Source organism: Corvus cornix, chromosome 8, assembly GCF_000738735.6.
Source record: "Corvus cornix cornix isolate S_Up_H32 chromosome 8, ASM73873v5, whole genome shotgun sequence".
Taxonomy (NCBI): Eukaryota; Metazoa; Chordata; class Aves; order Passeriformes; family Corvidae; genus Corvus; species Corvus cornix.
Window position 1 is genome coordinate 21120059 of NC_046338.1, and position 20498 is coordinate 21140556.

The window sequence follows — 20498 nt, forward strand, 5'->3', positions numbered from 1 at the left end:
CAGGTAAGCTTTCTACTGAAAAGATTTCAGAAGAATTCATATGATCATGATGGATGACTTGGTATAATGTACCTAGAATCATCTCTCTCCTCAGAACCCTTCCAAATTTCTTAGAAATGCCCAATCTTCATTAGGAAATGCCATTAAGATTCTAGTTTAGCAATGCTCTCAACAATGTAATACTAAGAACTCATAGCTAGTTGCCTTTAATTTAAATCAGAAACCCAAAACATGGCAAATGAGCTGGGAAATCTAAACAGTTCAGCTCTGCTTGCATCTAAGTTTTCTTCTGACCCCACTGGACCACAGATACATAACAGTATTAAATATCTGCAAATCAATGTATGTTCAGATCTTAAAGAGAAAATACACACAGTTTAATTTAAAATAACAAGGAACAGTATGTTTAAAATATTATTAGATATATCATAAAAATTGAATGCCTAAAAAATAGTTTTGACAACAGATTATGCCCTATTTTCTATCACGTCACTAAAGTTTAGTCCAACATTCCTGACTGCTTATGTAGAGTACGCTTATCGGACACTTGATAAATTATGTAAAGGATGCCATATAACAGAGAATCAACCTCTAAATTCATGGCTTACATTGATGTTGCAAAAATTTAGGTGATATATTAAGCACATTAAAGTTCAAACATGCTTTTTTTACCCCCTTAGCAAGTCAGATATAGATGCTACTTGTTTAGATCCTGACATGAATGTAATGTCCTATACCTTTTCAGCATTGCAGTAATCAATTTTACAGGGAAAGAGCACATCATGGGCAGCAATTGTTTTGGAGAAAGAAAAAAAAAAAAGGGCAGTTATTGATTGTAGGGTCAGTAACCATTCCCAGGTGTGCAGCAATATCACTGGCAGATTTGGAGAAGCATTGCAGGATGGAAGAGTGATTCTGGGGAGCAGGAGCAGGGTATAATTTCAGGTTCTAGAAAAAAGATAAAGGGGCAAGGAAAAAGATTACAGGAAGCAAAGACGAACACATTTTGGAAAATGGGGAAGAAAATAACTAAGAAGGGAAGAAATGCATAGAGGAATAATAAAGAAGGAAAATAGCAAGGAAAATTAGAGAAGAAAGAGGAGCACACCTGGGGGAAAGGAGGACTTCTAACTCTTTTTCAAGTCACAAAGCAGAGAGGAAAAGGAGAAAAATAAGAGAAATCAAAACCATATATCTTCAAAAGTCTTGAGGCAGAAAGTAGCAGAATTTAGATTAATTTAGAACCCAAGATCCATACTGTCAAATAAAAGTGAAGTTCCCAATAGGAAATACATAAAAGGAAGTCAGATGAGTGATGGAATACAGGGAAATGACAGTGCTAATTTTGGAAAAAAATATTAACCGTATCTCTCTGCTGACACAGTCACAAAAACAACTTGAGTAGAGACTATCAGCCCTGTCCCAGAATAAGTAAAACTTGAGGGAAGACAACACATGGAAAGGACCTCTGTACAGATGGGAGAGAGAAGGAATGCTGAGTGAAGGGCAGGAGGAGGACAGCTACAGGAAAAATGCAGGGAGACAATGGGATTAACAGCAGAGATCGATGGAAACTGAGGGCCCAACAGGTGAATGAATGTGAATGAGAAATTAAAGAGGGGGAGAAGAGAAAGTGATAAAAAAGAAAATAAGCTGTTGAGAAAGCAGTAATAAATAAGCCTTGTGTATTAGGAGGGAGATTCTCAGAGAACTAACTGGAAACAGAGTGAGAAATCCAAAGGAGGTAAATAAAAAGTACATGTGTGAATGAGAAAAAGATGCTTTTACTTAATCTGGCTTTTCCTTCTGCAAACAGAAGATGATGACTACTGGGAACTATAATCGGCTTTGATTTACACTGGAGTATGTTGGACATTAACAGTGAAGTAGATGTGCTGCAAATGAATTTTAATACTAGTTTGAGCCTGATGAAGCATCTAGGTGCAAACAACAGAGATCACAGCAGGCTGGTCTAGCTCACATGCTTAAATTCCATGAAGGTCAATGTACTATTATTAAAGCTGTGAGTAGCTGTTTCTCTCTCCTTGTGCTCTGGCCTCCTCATAAATCTGCAGCCATATGCCCTGAGGGTTGCTCCTGTGTATTAGTTTCCATGCTTCTTGAAGCCGTGTACATTTATTTGTACATGTACTGTTTCACCAAACCTCAGTTCTGCTATCCAGACACAGGCAGCACCTTCAGTAGTGCTCAGTAGTTTGTTCTCCTGTGTTACCAACTTCCATATCAGCAGAACTAAGCCAGCTCCAAAGATACTTTTGAAAAAAACACTTGTAATATCATGAAATACGTATTTGTTCTTTTAATATAGGCAAATTATTTGGCTATTTTTAAAAAGGTTTAACTACAAGCATATGAAGCAACATAGCTTAGCAATCAGAATGTAACAGGTAGATAAGCTTAACTAAGAAGTGCAGATCAATAATTTCCTTTAATATTTTGTAACAAAATACTTAACCTGGCATATTGTGATATGCAAGACATTGAATCTGTACCTATTATTATAGTTATTACTGAATTTTCTGATACAGCAGTTTTTCATGTGGAAAAAAGGAATGTAATTATAATTTGTTGAAACCACATATGGGAATATGTGGGAATGTGTAGTAGGCTTAAAGTAACTGAGTGTTGATTGCTGTTCTATCACCTTAGGCCACTGCATAATTTTGTCCTCATGGAACAGATACCAGTTTCAGTAAGAACAGAATTTAGACTCAACTGGGCAGTTGAATGCAAGATGTCATCTCCTATCCTTGCCCAAAAGGACAAAAGCTCACAGGGTTTACCTTGAACTAAGGGCTACAACTTAACTCCTCCATGTTGTTTCAAATCAGGTGAGTGCTTCAGAGCGTCCGGTGAGCATCATGACCACAGGGCAAACAGCTACACCAAAATGGCTTTCTACTCATCTTTTCTACAGCTGTGTCCCTCTATAAAAGCAACTGTCAACTGGAAGAACACCTTCTAGCTCAGATTCTCAGTCGTTACTGTGACTACTGAAAAGCAAAAGTATCTGCCCCAAAAATATCTGTATGTAAAGGGCATAGAAATGGAAGAAACAACTGAGGGGCAAAACATCCAAGTGCAGTCTAATAGATGGAGATTGAAATCCCTGGGGTGAATCAAGAGAGGGGTCATCAGAGATGCTCTCAGCACAAGTAAGCACTGTAACCATTCTACTACTGAGCTGCCATCTACGTCCTTTTCCCCCTCAATAAACTATGGAAAGCCTCAAGAATCCTTCTCAGAGCACTAAATAATTTGAACAGCTTCTGTGGGGCAGGTGTAAAACATACTGCCCACTGAGATCTTGATAACTACATCTGCATTTGTGCATGCTGGACACCTCCCTTCCCTAGTGCAAAAGCCAGCCCCAATCCTGATGTGCACAACCCAGGCAGTGTCCTCCACCCCCTGTACACAAAGGTAGGCCAGTGTAATGTGAGCAAATGCTGCGTTCTCCACATCAGCAGCTCCTTCCATGTACTCCTCAAAGACATTCACCTTTCTACTGGCAAAATTCTTCTTCAGTTGTCCAGTGGTGCAGTTCACCTCTTTGAAGACCAGATCTTACAGATCAGAGCAAGTCATACCCATACTGATGCACTAATTGAGGCTGCCAATGGTAATACTTTTAGCATTTTTATGCAGTCTCTTAGTTTGAAATTATTGCATCTATTAAAGCCAGAGATGGTTAAATGGAAATAAAGAAAACAATATTTAGAAAACAGATGGGCAAAATTAATTAACAATGTTAATGCAGAATTTAAAGAAAGCATTCTCTACAAAAAACCCTGCTATATTCTAAGATGCTACTGCAGTATGGTTTGCTGCAGGGATGGGACGAATATATTATTTACCAACAAGCAGTGAGATTTCCATGTTTGTGCATTTGAACAAATACATTAAAAATGTATAGCTCATAGATGTCAACTGCATGGCAAATTAACAGTCAAGTGGTCACTGATGGAATCTGCTGCAACTATTGAGCTTTGCAACCCCTATTCAAACTGCTTATTGCAATAAGCAGTAACAATTCAAAAGTTTAAGAGTTTGATTTTGTTACACTCCAAGAATAACATGTAATAACTGTTTTTGGAGTCAGAGAAGAGCTGAAGTATCTGAATCTAATGATTCGTCCCTTCCCTCACTTGCTCCACACAAACAACAGAAGCAAATGTAGAAGAAATATAAAAGCAGTAAAAGCAGTACCTGACCAGAAAGGAGTGGAGGAAGGGGGAACAAAGCTGTAGTCTGGAGGAGTTACAAAAGAAAACCCACAGAACAAAGAAGGGGCTTAGAGGAAAAAAAAAAGAGAAAAAGAGAAAAGCAAAACAACATTGAAATATTGGCATAAGATTTAAATAATAGTTTTTTAACTATATAATTCATTGATAATAAGGAAACTAAGGTTCCCTACTAAGGATGTCTGCAAGGAAATTGACTGTAATAACCAGAAAATTTGGATCTCTGATTTAATTTTTAACAGTTGCATTTTTCAAAGAGTAAAGTAGGAAGAAGTCACCCATTTAGGGTTTCAGAGAAGCAAATCGTAAGCGCAGACTCTTGCAAATATTTTCGGATTTAACAGAAGTTTTTTTAATTCTTTGTGTGCCCCACTTCTTACCATTACAAAAGCAAGAACTCATGCATACATAAATCCTCTTGAGCCCAGCAAGACTAGTCACATGCCCTTAATTAGGAAATAGTCTAAGTTGAACTGGAGTCACATATTATGGCATGGAAAAAAAGTATGCATTTTGCCCTGTTAATCATTAACATCAATAGGAATTCCACAGCTAAACTACATCCTCTAAGGCCCAAACTACTGCTCACATTTGCCGTTTCCCCAACTTGCAAAAAACCCCTCGAGCAAGCAAACAATGCCTAAGCTTGGCCTAGGCAGAACCAACATATCATCCTAAGTCCCTATAGCAGCTTCCTTGGGTGAAAGCCACAGGTGTACTTGCTCTATTGTCACCAAAATAGGGGCAATGTACTTTTAAATGCAAAATTTAGATGAAGTGAACTAGAATGGCTTCAAGTGAAGCTACAGTTTATTGATCTCTTTTGAAGAGGCAATAAGGATATATAGTGTGCATGTCTAATAAAGTTGGGATCTTTGCTCCCAGCCATGATTTGGAAAGGTACATTCATCTCAACTGGATAAATGATAATGTAGCTTCTAAATTATAGCTAATAATATATGTAATTACTGAACAAGAGTTTTCCTTCAAAAAATAGCAGGGTTATATTTATCACTTACAGCTACTTCTCTGAATTTATTCTTGTGGCTACACATGAAACACAGTAATTTTGCTTCAAAATGGCTATTTGCAGGAATGGTGACTAGAACGATTTTATGCAAGAATTCATGGTGGAGGTAAAGATACAGTTTTGTGCATCTTACCCAGATGACAATGGATACATTTGTGACAAGGAAACTATAAGCATAAATAAAGTAGGACTGATACTGTATTTTAACATTCAAACTATGGATTTAAATTAAAAAAAAAACAAACCACAGAAGTCCCACAACACAAACCAACAGCACTTTAGGTTAGTGTTTCTTAGGACAAAAAATCACACTCCAGGGCCTCTTGCACTCTGGAAACTCCCTTCTGATCCTTCACAATGATGATCCTTTCTCCACCTCTAACACTAAATGTACTATGGGATGCATGAGGTTACCTGAGGGGCCCCTTTATACTGGAGACAGTAACCCCAAGTGACAGCTCTGAGGGGAATTGTGCTACACAAACCAAAACGGCCACTTGACTTAAGAGCATTCTTAGAGGCAAATACTCGCCTTTATTTGTACAGAAGCACAATGGCAGCGTGGAACAGCAGCACACAGAACACAGCCAGGTTAGGTGCTATATGGTGGGTGGCTGGTCCTTAACTGAGCAGATTTTTATCCTAATTTTTCTCTCTGATACAGCTGGAAGTTTGGTTTTATGTGTCAAATTCTGGACAAGTAAACCTATGTGGGCAAGGAAATCCTACTAGGTTTCTACAGATAACTGGTCTGTTTTGATGATAGGGGGTTGGTGTTGGCTTTTAAGCAGAAAGGCTGAATTCTTTTGATTCGTTGGGATGATACTTGCTTTGTTTTACTTTACTAACAGATACCTTTACACAGTTAATGCATTAAGCAGTAAGATGACCTAACTAGTTAATATACCTACTCCCAGTTAACAGACAAAGTAAAACATCACTCAAGTAGTACTTGGCTTCATGAATTAGGTTACTTTAAAATCTAGATTTCATAAAGATTCAAATTTCTCAGTATGATTGTGCTCTGCATCAGCAAATCAGAATACAGTGCCATTATTCTATTCCAGAGAGTAATGTCCACTTTTCCTCCCTTTTTGCCTTTATTTCATTTACTGGCTGATCATTCCTGTAATCTAATGTAAGAATTATATTTTTCTCTGTAGCAAAACAAAATTTGATCATAGTGTGTGTGTGTCTAGAAAAGCCTAAGACTGAAAAATTAAGAATACATACCATTTCCCAAAAAACCTTCCCAATTAACTTGAATTTCTGTATTGACAAAAGTAAATGTCTGACAGCTTTTACAACCACATTAAAAGTGTACAGTGAATACCAGAACAACATGGGTGACTTCTGCAAGGCCAGGAGACTGAAAATCACATTTCTAATCCAAGTGTGAAGCCAAAAATTGGAAAGGCAAAATAACTATACCACTAAAATAGAGATTTTTATTCTAAAAAAATATTCTAAAAATCAAGTAGATGCTGAAGCAAGAGTCAAATTCCCTGAAAATTTAACAAGTTACAAGGTGACTTACTATGACTCATATTAGAAATTACAAGTTAAACGAAATGCCAGTTGTTTTTCTGTTCCCATATGGGTAAATGAAAACATAACAAATACAAAAAAATTAACATACTCCTTTCTCATTCTTTTCTGGGAAGTAAAGTCAATTCGGTATTGCCATTCAATTTCACAGCAGCTGAAAGAACTTGGCAGCAGAAAATTATAGAACTCTGTCAAAGTCTGCAGTGGTTCAACTAATATTTTTTGGAAATACCTTTCCCACTTACTCTGTCAGCTATATACCCTAAAGATCAGCTGTTATGAAAAAAAAGTTGATGTCTTTTCAAAAGACGGCTTCATTAAAAAATCCAGATATGTGAATAGCATAGAGAAAAATACTGTGTTAAACCCAAATCCTTCTTCAAATCAGCTTCACACTGCCAAAGCCCATTGCATTCACTAGCTTCAGCCCCATGCTGAGCAGCTGCAAAACTGAAAAGAAGATGGAAAAGTGCCCCTCTACCTCTTCAGCTACTTTGCCCGGCTTCCTTTCAACAACTGTTTTTCTTGCACTTGCTTTATGTAGGAAGAGAAAAAAAAAAAACAACTGCGTGGTCCTCACTGAGGGTTGTGAAGTAAACTCCATGTCCAATGCTGCCCCACATGACTTACTTGCTTCCTCTACTAAACTAAACCACACCCTCAAGTTTCCCAAATTCTTTCTAAATTCAGCCCAGCAGGGTTCACACAGCCTAGATTTTTCTAGGCTTTTCTTATATCAATTTGGTAAAAATGAACAAGACAGGTTAAAAACCAAGCAGAGTGACCCACAGATGGACTGTCAATCATGGACATTTTGGTTCAACAAACAAAACAAACAAGAAAACAACAACAAATAAATCACCACACTCATGGGGACACACTTTACTGTCCGATCCATTAAAGGAAGTGTCATTCAGAGCCAATCTAGATAAAGCAGCAGAATTATGGAAATCTATTAGATTTTACATGAGGAGTTTGAGAATTGGAAGGTTTTTCAGATCAGTTTGGTCTAAGACAAAACCCAGTTTCCACCAGCATAGTTTGTACCATTAAAGGTCTGATAGTTACTGTAGCAGAGGCACTTCCACACCTCCTTGACCAAAATGAGAGCCTCCACAGTCATTTCTCTTGCTCTCCCCCATACTGCCTAAAAGATATTGTAAAAGATGATGTTTTCTTTTATATGATGACTCAAGTTAATGAGGATGTACTATAAATCTTGTATCCTGTAAAGCAGGAAATGATTGAGCTCTTGCAGACTAAGAAGTTGGTGGACAGTACAGATACATTCTAACTGGCCAAATTTAAAAAAAGAAAACAATCTGGTTCTGCTCACAGTCAATAATAACTCAAACAAATGCAAAGTAAATCAAGCAGGACACGTCCTCTCACCAATTAAAGCCCCAATGCTGTGTGGAGGCGTGGGATGAGGAAAGTGCAAGAGATGGCAAGAGGAAGAGAGAAGCACGGGGAGACCACAAGCCAAAGGGAGAGAAAAGGACAGGGCAGATAAATTCACCAGGAATGGACATGTACAGCATAGAGAGGAGACAACAGACAGAAGTCCTGGGAAGCAGTGAAGGAGAACAGAAATGGAAAGAAGATGAATTGGGAGGTAGAGACAGTAAATGAAATGCCCAGAGACACACTGATTTCTTACAATCATTTGTCCTAAATTATCTTCGCTTTAATTAGGGAAGGAAGAAAGCCTCCAAAGTTACAGAGATGTTATGGAACAGAGGCAAGCAAGTAAACAACAAACACAGCAAATGAAAGTAAGAAAGTCACCATCAGCATCACAAAGCCTAGACTGGACTTTCTGGGCTTTCACAGCAGTCTTCATATTGTTAAAATCCCCATTAATTTTTATTTTCCTCTTATTATCTGTTACAGTACCAAGATGCAGCCATTGTCTGCAGAACAGCAAACCTAATATTTGCTCTTTGACAGAAACATTATAGACTTCCCAGAGGCCAGCCATGTGGTAGAGGTTTTATCATTAACATTGTACCTGTCCATCTCCTGAAAGTCATGCTGCCTTCCACTTAAATTGTAATAGCGTAAATAAAGGATGGCACATGCACTGTAAGCCTTCTCAGTTTATTTCTAAACTTCAAAACTTTCTAACTGCTATTTACATTGCACAGTAGTTCATTAACTTTCAGAAGCTTAGTAAGTGGACTCTAAAAAACATCCAATGTTAAAAAACATGCATAAAAATAATTATGATATAGTAAATCTTTTTTTTTTTTGACACAATTATTTCGTATTACTGAGATGCTACTTCATAGGGCTATGCTACAAGACTGATTTATTTAAATCCCCTTTTAAGGATTAGAAATTGTCACAGATATTAACACTTGTAGCTGCACATATGCAAATCTCTTAAGAAACTAGGCAAGATGCAGTTTAATCTCTCACCAGCATGTCTAATAGATTTTTTGAATATCGGGGAGATTTTAAGTTTGGCAGCAAGACAAGCTTGCTAGACATGTTTATAAATCTCCTGACAGATCTGAATCTGCTTAGCTTCAAAAAATCCTAGCTAAAAGCATTGCCATAGTAATTGGTTATATGTCAGAAGATGAAGACATTCAAAGTACCTTATCCTTTTAATATATATGTAAAACAGAAAGTAATACACAGAAATTTATGATCCTCACCATTGCCACCTGTTCTGTTACTCCTCTGTCCCGCTGAGTTTTCAGATTCCTTGTATGGAAATTGAAGAGTAGTATCCAAACTGCGAAAACCTTCTTTGAGAGAGTGGTGCTTGTAGTATTCTACAAGTTCCTTTCAGAAAGGAAAAATACTTTCATTGGAAATTGAAATCACATACTGTTCAACATTCTGGTGTACAGTAAATGAGAGTTTTATTATGCAAGTAACTTTATTTTACAATCCATCCAATAGAACATGCTTATTTTTTAAAATATAAAATACCCTAAAAATTGACAGCTTTTACATTGCCACCCCCAAAAAAATTAAACCAAACAAAAAAAAAGAAAAAAAAAAGAAAAGAAAAAAAAAAAAAAAGACACAAGAAAAATCAGCTAAGTAAAATCTTTTTGTCAGAGTCAACATTTCCTGCTCCTTTAAGCCAGGCTGAGGATGTATTTGCTTTTCTGGAGTCAGGCAGAAGGCAAGGTCAGCTGTTTGCTAAGGATGCAGCAGTAAATATCTCTGTTTTCTCAAATTTCTTCTGAGAAGATAATTGACGTTTATCTACAAATGTATTTTTAAAGCACACAGATCTGCAATAAAGCACATGGCTTGCACGTAAGTGTGTAAGTCAACAGCAACTTAATGTGCAGATATTCAGATCATGTAAAACTTCCAAGGCAGGGCAGGCTTGGGGGGTGTCAGACAGTGCACACTGACTGAAAAATCCAGCATTTCACTTTCTCCTTGTACCCAATCCAAAAATTTCATCTTTTGTGTGTGTGTGCACATCTAGATGAACATTCATAGCTACACTCAGGAATATTTTACATATAGATGCAAAAATTCATATATATAAATATAAAAGAACAGCTGAAATCATTTATGTACCAAGAAGACAAGTTACTTGAGTTCCTACTCTAAAGAAGGCAACACCCGTCAAAATGCTGACAGCTCATGCTATTCCTTTGCAATCTTCAACCCCTGCCATTGTCTGTTACATTTGAATTAGCCCTAGAAATGTCAGTATCACATAGTTTGTATACAGAGCCAGAATAAGATCAGAAGTGACCAGACAATTCAAAGCAAATGTACTTCAATTGATCCATTCAAATGTGGGATTTCCCTCTTCAGAAACGCAAGTACAAAGCAATGTATTTACTGTAAACCCTTCACTCCATTCCACTTACTTATATTTAGATTTCCAAAATCAGAGTTGACCAAGCCAAGCTTAGGTCAAAATTAGGAAATCATACTGTGTTTTATCATTTCCTTGGGGTGGGGTGAGGGGGGGGTGGGGGAAGACAAAACAACAACAAACAAACCAAAACAAACAAAAAAAACAGCACCACAAAAAGCCACCAAAACTTTTAACCTGTAACAGCCTACATCAGTGATACCTTAACCCCAGACAAACAAAAATAACTCTCTAATTATTTAGCCCTGTATCTAGTGCACAAACCCCAAATTCTTGGTAACAGTCTGGAGATTATTTTCTGAACTCTGGAGGCACTTCACTGTCCACACTGCTGAATATTCTGAAATGCCTTCTAAAGCAGAGGCCAATGCTAAGTAAAATCTACATCTGCTTATACCAGTTTATAATCACAGGCACTCCAAGTAAGCAGAAAGGCCAGGAGACTAAGAACTCTCTGGGCTTTACTGTTTCATATCAGCACAGCATACAAGCTACAATGTCAGCAACTAAAGTTTACTCCCATATCATCACTGAATACCCAGAAATTCAAATTACCAAGGCAACACTGTGCATGATTTGTAAGTAAGCAGCATTCAAAGTAGGATTTCTGGATAAATGGAAAACTAATTAGTATGAAACTTTTGTTATTTTTCTGCGCAGTGTAAGTCAGTAAGAATTATATTGTTTGGTAAAGGTAATTGGCATTCCAAATGGACAGATGTTACTTATTGGCAAAATAAGTAAAATGGTTCCAAAGTGAGGAAAAAGAAAAAAATCACTTCATGTTACAGATTCAGTTATTTTAAAGCTTAGGTTTTAAAACCATTCTTCCATGAAAACAGTTGCCTGACAAGTGGCTTCTGAAACATGAATTGCACAAATAACAGTAGCAAGCTTACGAACAGATGAGTAAGGTAAGCAGTCCGTGCCAGCATGGATGGGGCTCCTCAGGAGTCTGTCAGAGTACCCTGACTCACAGCAGCAGCAGAGCTGACCTTTCACTGCACCCTGCTTTACACACTCAGCACATTTTAATTACTCTTGCGAAAGTTTTTCAAATGTACTATGAAAAGTACATACAAGAACTCTTCTACTTTTTTTACCTTCAAAGCAAAACAAAACACTGTATCACTGCAGATCACTACTTAACATTTCCACGGATGCTGCCTTTGTCTCGCTTCTGCTCCCACTTCTACTCAAGACTACTTTTGTTCCTCTCTTCTTGCAGACACTGTTACTTTTTCTCTTGCATCTACTCAGAACAAAGCAGTTGTTCCACAGCACATACAAACACCACACTACCACTTTTGTATTTAACTTCCAAGAGCAGACTTCATTACACCCTCAATCTGTGTGATAAAATAATTCTTTCCTACTTGAATGTTAGCAAGGCTAAGTTGGTAGCAGTGAGGTCCTTACACTAGAAATATCTTCCATCCTCTCAATTCTGTGATGCAATACATATCCTTTTTGCTCATTTTTCATCCAATTTTTTCCTTTATTTATATTTCTGCTCTACTTTGGAACCTGCACCAGTGCATTAAACTGCATCACTGCCATAAGAAGATACATGGTAGCAAGGGACTCCAGCTGCCATGTTTTGTCAAGATCAGTTTCCAGTGAATCATTTGTAGTGCTCACAGACTAAGCAGCCACCTCCTTCATGCATTTGAGTTTATTTCTATTGCTACACAATGATAAGATCTCAGGGTCCCCAGCCCTAACACTGAACTATTCACTGGCTTGTAAGTGTGAAATGAAGGTAAGAGTGCAGGAACAGCTTGGTGCATTCTTCATCAGGAAATTTATGTTCCTCCTGCTCTAATGAGAACTTATCATTTAATCTGTCCCCGCTTCTAGATGCTCTTATTTTACAGAGTATCAGTGGTTCAATTAAAATAGTTTCTAAGGCTTCCTGGTTTTAAAGCTTCTCCCTACTCTTGGTTTGCATTATCCTTCATTTTTATTTAGCATTTTCATGTACTTGAGTATTCATGCAGGAAGGCTGCTGGATAAATTTTAATCCAACTGATTCCTAAAAATCAAGATTTTCAAAGACCTCAAATTCTCCTTTTCAGATTCAGTCTAACTCCACAGTGGGCTGGTACATGGGATTCAAATTCCTCCTCTCTTCCACTTCACTACAAGGGACACAGTACAGTCCTAACAATAAATATGTAGTTTTAAGCACATAAAATTATCACTTAGAGCTAAAACCATAAATATAAAAAATTATCGTACTAGCAGGTATGGACACAATTCCAATCTCTCACTCTCATAGCTTTCTGGAATTTCCCGAACCAAAGTAGCTCTCTCTAACAGAAACAGCTACAAAGAAAATCTCACATTGTTAAAAAGCTAATCAATGCTTACCATTAAATTTTTAAATTTTCTATTTTCTGCAATGTGGAAAAAGCCATCTCTTGTTAAAATCTTGATGTGTTTCACTTCGTTATTGTACCTGTGGGCAATGAATAACTTATGAATATAAATGTGTTTTTAATCAGACACAATCAATAATTACCTGAGGGCATACCCCCAGAACACCACACACATAAATTCTTAAGACAAAATGTATATCTGTGCCAAAACAAAGTTGACATCTAATCAACCAAATATATTTATTAAAGTACAGCTACAGAAGTAATCTGTAATCAGAAGAAAGTCACAGCTAACTGCTCATTCTAATTGGGAATTCCCATGTACTTCTTGCTTTTATATTCGTGTTGATAAATAACATGAAAGCAAACAATAATTTGCACCCACAAAATGTATAAACTCACATTTTACTGAATTGTCTGAGATGCAAAGGGCTTCAGTGAGTTCTCACCAAAGTCAATGAAACAGATCACATTGCACTGCAAACAATGCTTACTCTTCTCCAACATACTCAACCATTATTTTTGTAGCCCCTTTTGCTACATCAGCATTATAATACCATTGCTTCTTTCCTTCTATAAATCCTGGGTATTTTTGACAGCAACTTCAGTTTTGCTATATTGACTCTCTTAGAAGCTGCATATAATTATATAATGGAAACAGCAGTTTATTTTCCATATTTATCCCAAATGCTATCTAGACAAAAATGAGAACAAACTTTCTTGAGAAGTTCTTATTCCACTTCCACTTACTTAATACTAATTGCATATTCTCCTGATTCCTTGGTCCTGTGCCGCACCAGGTAAGTGCTATTTACTCTGTTAATTAGTTCACTTTCTGCTTGCAATCGTTCCATTGCTCCTGCAAACCTGTAACAGGGAAAATTAAAATTGCCTATGATTTTTTTTTTCAAAGCTCCAAAGGTCTATTAAACATGCAATACTTCCAGATTTCTGAACGAAGAATAAAACATGAAAAAATTCCACTGTTGGGGGTTGTGGAATCCTTAGTTAGAAAAGTATTTATGTACATGTTGAATACAATATCTGCTAAGGAAAGTGCTCGAACCTGAGCATTAGCTGAATGATTACTGGCTTGAAAAGTTCCTAAAACCAACTGGTTTATCTGAATCATTTGTTGCAAGTGAAACAATACAACAGTGGTCCAGAAGCTTTGAACCTCCCTGGAGATTTTTCTTAACAAAATGGAGAATCAGCCACCAGAGGTACATCAGGTCAACAAAAGACCTATATGAAAATTTGGTACTTACACAAAGACAGTATTTTATTTGGTTTCATAATTATGCATAACCTCTAAAGGCTAAAGTGCAATGGGTATACCCAACATCCAGAGGGAAAAAAAATAAATCAGCCAAAAACATCCAAATTTGAAAAAGCTGATGCTAAGTGTTGAAAGCTAAGACAAATAAATCACTGATTCTGCAGCCTGACTGCATAAGCAGATTTGTGCCCTTGCTCTGCCTTGCTGGTTTGTGTAGGACATCATGAGAGGCTGTCAGCAGACATGTATTTGCCAAACTAGAGGTTAAATTGTTAATTGGGGAAAGTGACTTAGCTTCCAGGGAAATTATGCTTATCTTACCATTTTACAAAGTAGTCTAAAGGTAGTCACCACCCCAGACCACTACTAAAATTTCACACTAATACATCACTACCAATTAGAAAGGAGCTTTAAGGAAAAAAATAGTTCTTTATTAAAAATCCATAGAAGATAAAGACTGATGGCAGTAATATGCTTTCTTCTAACAAAATGATAAATAAAGAAAATGTTAGAAATTAATTCCAAATACCACTTTTAAATACTAAACATTCTACTTGGCTCGTTATGAAAAATCAGTATTTGTTTAGATGTGATCCTGATTTCACTTTGGCAAGTTAAGAGGAAATCAGAACTCATATCTAAATGACAAAGCATAAAACCAGCGAAAGAGCACAAGTGATGCTTACTCTGCTCTCCCAGAATCACCACGTCTTCTCGGAGTTGTGGGAGAGAGTCCACACACTTCATAAACCCCAGAGCAGCAGTGGCTGCAGTTTTGATACACCATCTTTTCACAGAGTCATCAAGGTTGGAAGAGACTTTCAAGATTCACCTAGTCCAACTATCAACCTTGCACCACCATAAACACCCCTAAACCATAACCACAGGTGCCACTTGTATCTCTACAGCTTCAATGTTGGTGGAGGTTTTTTAAGGAATTGCTCATGATACAAGATGTATTTAACATTATTCCTTCCTTTATTCACTCAACATGTAAGATATACTTCCATGCTTCATATTATAGTCATCTCTTATTATTCTATTTCAGACCTCTGGGACTAAGGCTGTAGAGCCACAGACTTGTAAACAAAATGTCAAAATCATTAAGTACTTTATTATATCAGAAATGCTTTTAGGCATGGTACTGCTTTCCCAAACCATTACACAATGTCTTCTTCTGAGGCTTAGAAAGGTTAAACCAATATAATTTATATTGTAGTAAACACAGTTGCTTTCTCTGACTGCTTCTTTCAGAGATTCTTGTAAGATAAGACAGGGACTTACCACAGTTGTGAAGAGTAGTCTACTGGTTTAGGAACCTAGGATACCACAAGATACAGAGAATGAGGATTAAGATTTTTTTTTCTAAAAACCAGAGATTAGATAGCATTGATTTAACTGTCAATATCCAATATCTAATTTGTCTACAAGCCTATTTTCTTTAAAGAAAGTTATAATAAAGGACAAATATTCCGCATTCTGAAAGTAGTACAGAGTATTTTAAGCTCTTTTCTTCTGTGACAGTTTGTCTTGGGTATTTTTAGTTCACAGAACTGTTAAAAGCTTTTCTGACAGTGCCTGTATTCGAATTTCATACACAAAATAGCTCAATGCTCTGCATTGTAGGAAAGTACCATTAAAATATGCAACCAATTTACAGTAATGTATAAAATTCATTTCATGTATTCAGGATTGTGCGGCCTTAGACTGTCTACTGGGAAATATGGTCTATAATCTTCTGAGAGACCTGAGGATATTCCACAGCTTGTATCCTATGACATCATTCATTCCTTTGTATTTGACTTGGGTAACTGTTGTACTGTATCTTGGTAAGCATGTCATTTGAATCAGAAATAAACTCTTAAAAATGAAGCAAACTGCAATCAGCTTGCAAAATGGATGTTATATGTACATAAACATATGCATAGATAATGTTTATTCATGCACAAGATGCACAGTAAAGCAATTCCTATGAAAATCAGCATTTCATCTTGATCATCTCCCATTAGTGTATGATAACTCAGGATTACCCTACTCTCCTAAAACAACATGTGAAAATGCACAGTGCTTCCTGAAAAATGGATTTTGGTGAAAGCTTAACATACATCTCACACACTTATAACTTAAGGTCACATATTCTTAGGTAAGCAAATGTGGTTGTTTTTTTTTTTTCCTTCAAGTAAAACCAAAGAATGTTTTATTTTCTGGACTGTAATAGGGAAGAAACTACAGTAACATTCTTCTCACAATTTTTTATTTATGATATATGAAATGTCTTCAACAGAGACTTCCAAAAACAAATCAAGTCAGGAAAACATTATTATAAAGGCTTATAAACTTAAATTGATTGAAATTGCAATCAATTACAACTTCCACTAGCTTGACCTCAGGTATCAACCAAGATCTCTACCAAGTGTCTAGACTTGACCTTGAAATAAACTTCAGTGTGGAACACAATAAAGTTCTCTGTGATAAAACCAGGCTCACGTGTTAGGCTTGTGCGGCAGTAAATCCACCCAGGTATTAAACAGGCATTTAGTCCAGTTCTTCAGAGAAAAAAAGGAAATTATTCCCAAACAGTGTAGGCAAAGGGCTCTTTTCACAGCAGCATCTGTAGTGCTGGCAGCGTGTGAACCCCTCAAGAGGGCAGGGGACCTAAGAGAGCCAGGTATTCACCCCTGGCAGCAGCACTGGCTTTTCTCATCCCTACACATACTGATGGTGTCATTACTCAGGCAGCTCTGCTTCTGATGGGGACACTTGGGAAAAAGTTAACAGATTATGAATATGCTGACAAATAATTCCCAAGAGAAATGTTTAAGTGGATCAACCAAATGACACATTTCAAGGCCACAATTTCAAAAATTACCAAGTTTTTACATATTGCAAGATATTCTTAAATATTCCAAATTTGTCAAGTAGTGCTAATACTTGGAATTGGAAAGGATATAAAAATTCAAAGATGGTTTAAGCCCATCCTCCAGAGTAGTTAAATGATATATGAGTAGTCACATTTGCAAATTTTGAATGGACAAATATTTATGTAACAATTGTTGTTCATTATCATGAAAGAGAGTAAAATCAAATGTTATTCCAGAAGCTCTTGACTCGTATGCTCTGTATCCAATGCCTCTAAAGAAATTAGAAAAATGGAGGAAAGATAGGAAGAAACAGATATTATTCATAGAGTGCATAAAATGTCTGCTGACATATCCTACTTATTTTAAAGGGAAAAAATTGTTTATAGGTACATCTGTGAAAAGCCTGGAATATAGATATTCTGGAGCACAGCAGTTTTTCATTCAATATTCATTCCTAAAGTCTTCTGATATATGGATTTTATGCTGTTTCTGGGCATTTTTACATCAGATGGTTGTAAAGACTGTTAGACTTAATAATAACAGTAAAAGTTATAGCATGTTTAAAACCCGATTGATGTTTCAGTATCTTTAACTGCATCGTTTATCATAATAAGATGTTTATATTTCATCCTTCCAAGTTAAAAGTGGTGAAGCATCCATTTATCTTTTTGTTCTGATCATGACACCAGTTGGTAACATTTCATGAATAGTATTTATTCCTTCTGTAAAACTGTGTTATTTTTCAATACTCCTCTAAATAGTATATTTTAAATTTAGCAGAAAGCTTTACCATTAGAAAAAGACCTTTACAATGCCTCAGCAGCATTCTTCCTAACTTCAGATATTTCACTGCCTGTGCTTTTAAAGTGATTCCTAAAAGTGCTGCTACAGTTGCTGTCAATGACACTACACAATGGCTGATGGGGTCACTGACAATCACACCATGGAATGGGAAATCCACCACTTGAACAATAAGGAAGGGGGGGGAGCTTCACAAATTTAACAATAAGCGAAGGGTGGAGGGATGAAAGCTAAATTCACACAACAATTTCATCTTTATTTCAGATTTGCTCTCTCACCCAATCTAACACAATTTGTACCTACAAATATTCTGTGCGTTCCACTTCAAACAAAAATTCTGGAAATATAGGGTAAAGATGTCTTATGGTATTCTAACGTACTTACACTCTTTAGGATCACATGTATACTTGTTCTGGAAACTAAGGCACAATATAAGCCCCAAAGGCACATCAAAATGCAGCTACTAAGAGCTGATTCCACCTACTTAAAAAAGCCATTTAAGTGGCATACTTTGATTGCTGTAACTAAAGTAATTCTATTAGTAAGTCAAACTGTTGCAAATCAGGTTAAAGTAAGCGAAAACTGCCTTAAAGCAAAGTAAGGAATAGGATTCATTATTGGGTTTATGGGTTTTTATCAATTAACCTTTAACAAAGGATGCCAGTAATCTGATGCACAGTGTTACAGAGGGCAGAGAAGAAACAAGTGTGTATTATATAAATGCATCATCACATCTATACATTAAACTCCTGAGTATGTATTATAAAACTATTTTTCTTATTACTTTCCTGAACTTTTCTAGATTGAGAAGATTCTTGTGTGCAATAAGGAGAGGTAAGAACCTAAAGAAAGAAGAAAATTTACCAAGCACTCAGAATTCAAAGTTTTATATTAGTTTTAAAATTTTTAAATTCACTACTTAGGCTGTAATCCCTCTCTCTAACCCAAAGTGACTGAGGAATAGATTAGAGCCACAGCATTCTCACCTTCCTGCTGGGGAAGGAAGAAAGTGCACTTTCACATAAAATGTATTTGATCTACACTCTGGAAACTCTTCAGACAGATCAATTTGTTAATACTTCCGTAAGTTACACCTGCTTATCAAACTAGCTTTCTTGACATGTCCTACTTACATCCCATAACCAGAAGTATTAGAACACTCTACTTTAAGCAATACTGAACCTACCATGAAAGCACAAAGGCACTAGAAACAGTATTATTTTTGTAAGGTAAGATTAATCATGATGAACTAATGAACTAGGTAGTTTTCCTGGAAGGTGGCAAACAGAACTAAACAACTGTACTTACACATGGGCTAGGTTTTACTGCATCACTTGGGAAGAATCCAAGCTCTCCTGTTGTAAGGTTTCTCCCCTAAAAAAATTTTTGAGACATAATTGGGATTAACATTAAATAATAACACATGCACAGGCATTTAGGACAATAAGTATATCCAAGAATCTTTAAAAGAAAATGCTGTTCCAATAAAGTGTTGCTCAACAGTTCTGTGGGTTTTGTTGTTGTTTTGTTGTGGTTTTAATATAATTAAGTAATAATTATAACTGATAGATCTGAAAGCTCTGAGAGATGAGAGGCAAGAAGGGAGCTCAGAGTTCTGTCAATGTCTGCCAGTGTCTGATATCTTCACTAATGTTAATATCTCCTTTCAAGTTACTTCCTCCTCAACTGGCATTCTAACAGAAAGCTGTCACCTGGAACACTGCAGATCCCCAGAATGACTACACCGCCATGCAGCGGTGGCTGCAGCACCCAAGGGATCAAACTCCAGTTTGAATTCAGAGCTAGTGATCCAACAGCCAATTCAGACACTAAGTTAAGCATTTCCATAAGTGATGCAAATCAATGGATATTGATTGGGCAGGAGAATACTAACAGAATTAAAGATTACTCTCCATGATATACTGACAATACTGCAGATACCTCCACACAACTGGGAGACCAGGGCAGAAATGCATCCAGCAGGGCCTAAACTGAGCCTTTTCTGCAACACAACTGCTGCCTCCCTGAAGTGGCAGGACCACCAATTTACTCCAGGCTTCTAAGCACCAAAAGTGACCTGATCATCACAGATCCATGCATCAGCAGCTCACACACAGTTCAACACCAACCAAGCTCTCCTGAAGAACACCTTAAAAACATCTTTTTATTCCCAGTACTATTTGGCAGTGACCATACGTTTCAGAGTAGAACAGAGCACATAGCTAAAATTTCTGACCACAGATTCATTAAATGAAGGCATCAAAATGTGTATTTTGGCAAGCAAATGTTTTAATTTAACTGATTTTTTAAAAGCACATAAATGCTTAACCTTCATTAAATGTAATATATATGTAATGACTGTTAACATAACATACTCTAGCATTTGGCAATAAGATTAAGCGTAAGTACTTTACAAGCATTAAAATCTTGCAAAATATATTTCTTTTTTATTTTTGATGGCATACCTGCAACAT

The 20498-nt window shown here is 36.7% G+C and overlaps 1 protein-coding gene across 3 annotated transcripts in view; it reads right to left on the bottom strand.

The window, feature by feature from the left end:
* The window catches only part of VAV3 (vav guanine nucleotide exchange factor 3), a 151602-nt gene that overhangs the window by 5425 nt on the left and 125679 nt on the right, over nucleotides 1-20498 (bottom strand). For 2 of the 3 annotated variants that reach the window (XM_039555928.1, XM_039555927.1), the window contains 6 exons: nucleotides 19333-19398; nucleotides 15647-15681; nucleotides 13834-13950; nucleotides 13076-13163; nucleotides 9507-9636; nucleotides 4231-4314 (listed from right to left, as the gene is read on the bottom strand). In XM_039555928.1, coding sequence (XP_039411862.1) covers nucleotides 4231-4314; nucleotides 9507-9636; nucleotides 13076-13163; nucleotides 13834-13950; nucleotides 15647-15681; nucleotides 19333-19398 — 520 coding nt within the window. The remainder of the gene's footprint in view (nucleotides 1-4230; nucleotides 4315-9506; nucleotides 9637-13075; nucleotides 13164-13833; nucleotides 13951-15646; nucleotides 15682-19332; nucleotides 19399-20498) is intronic. The other variant, XM_039555929.1, reaches the window with a different exon arrangement.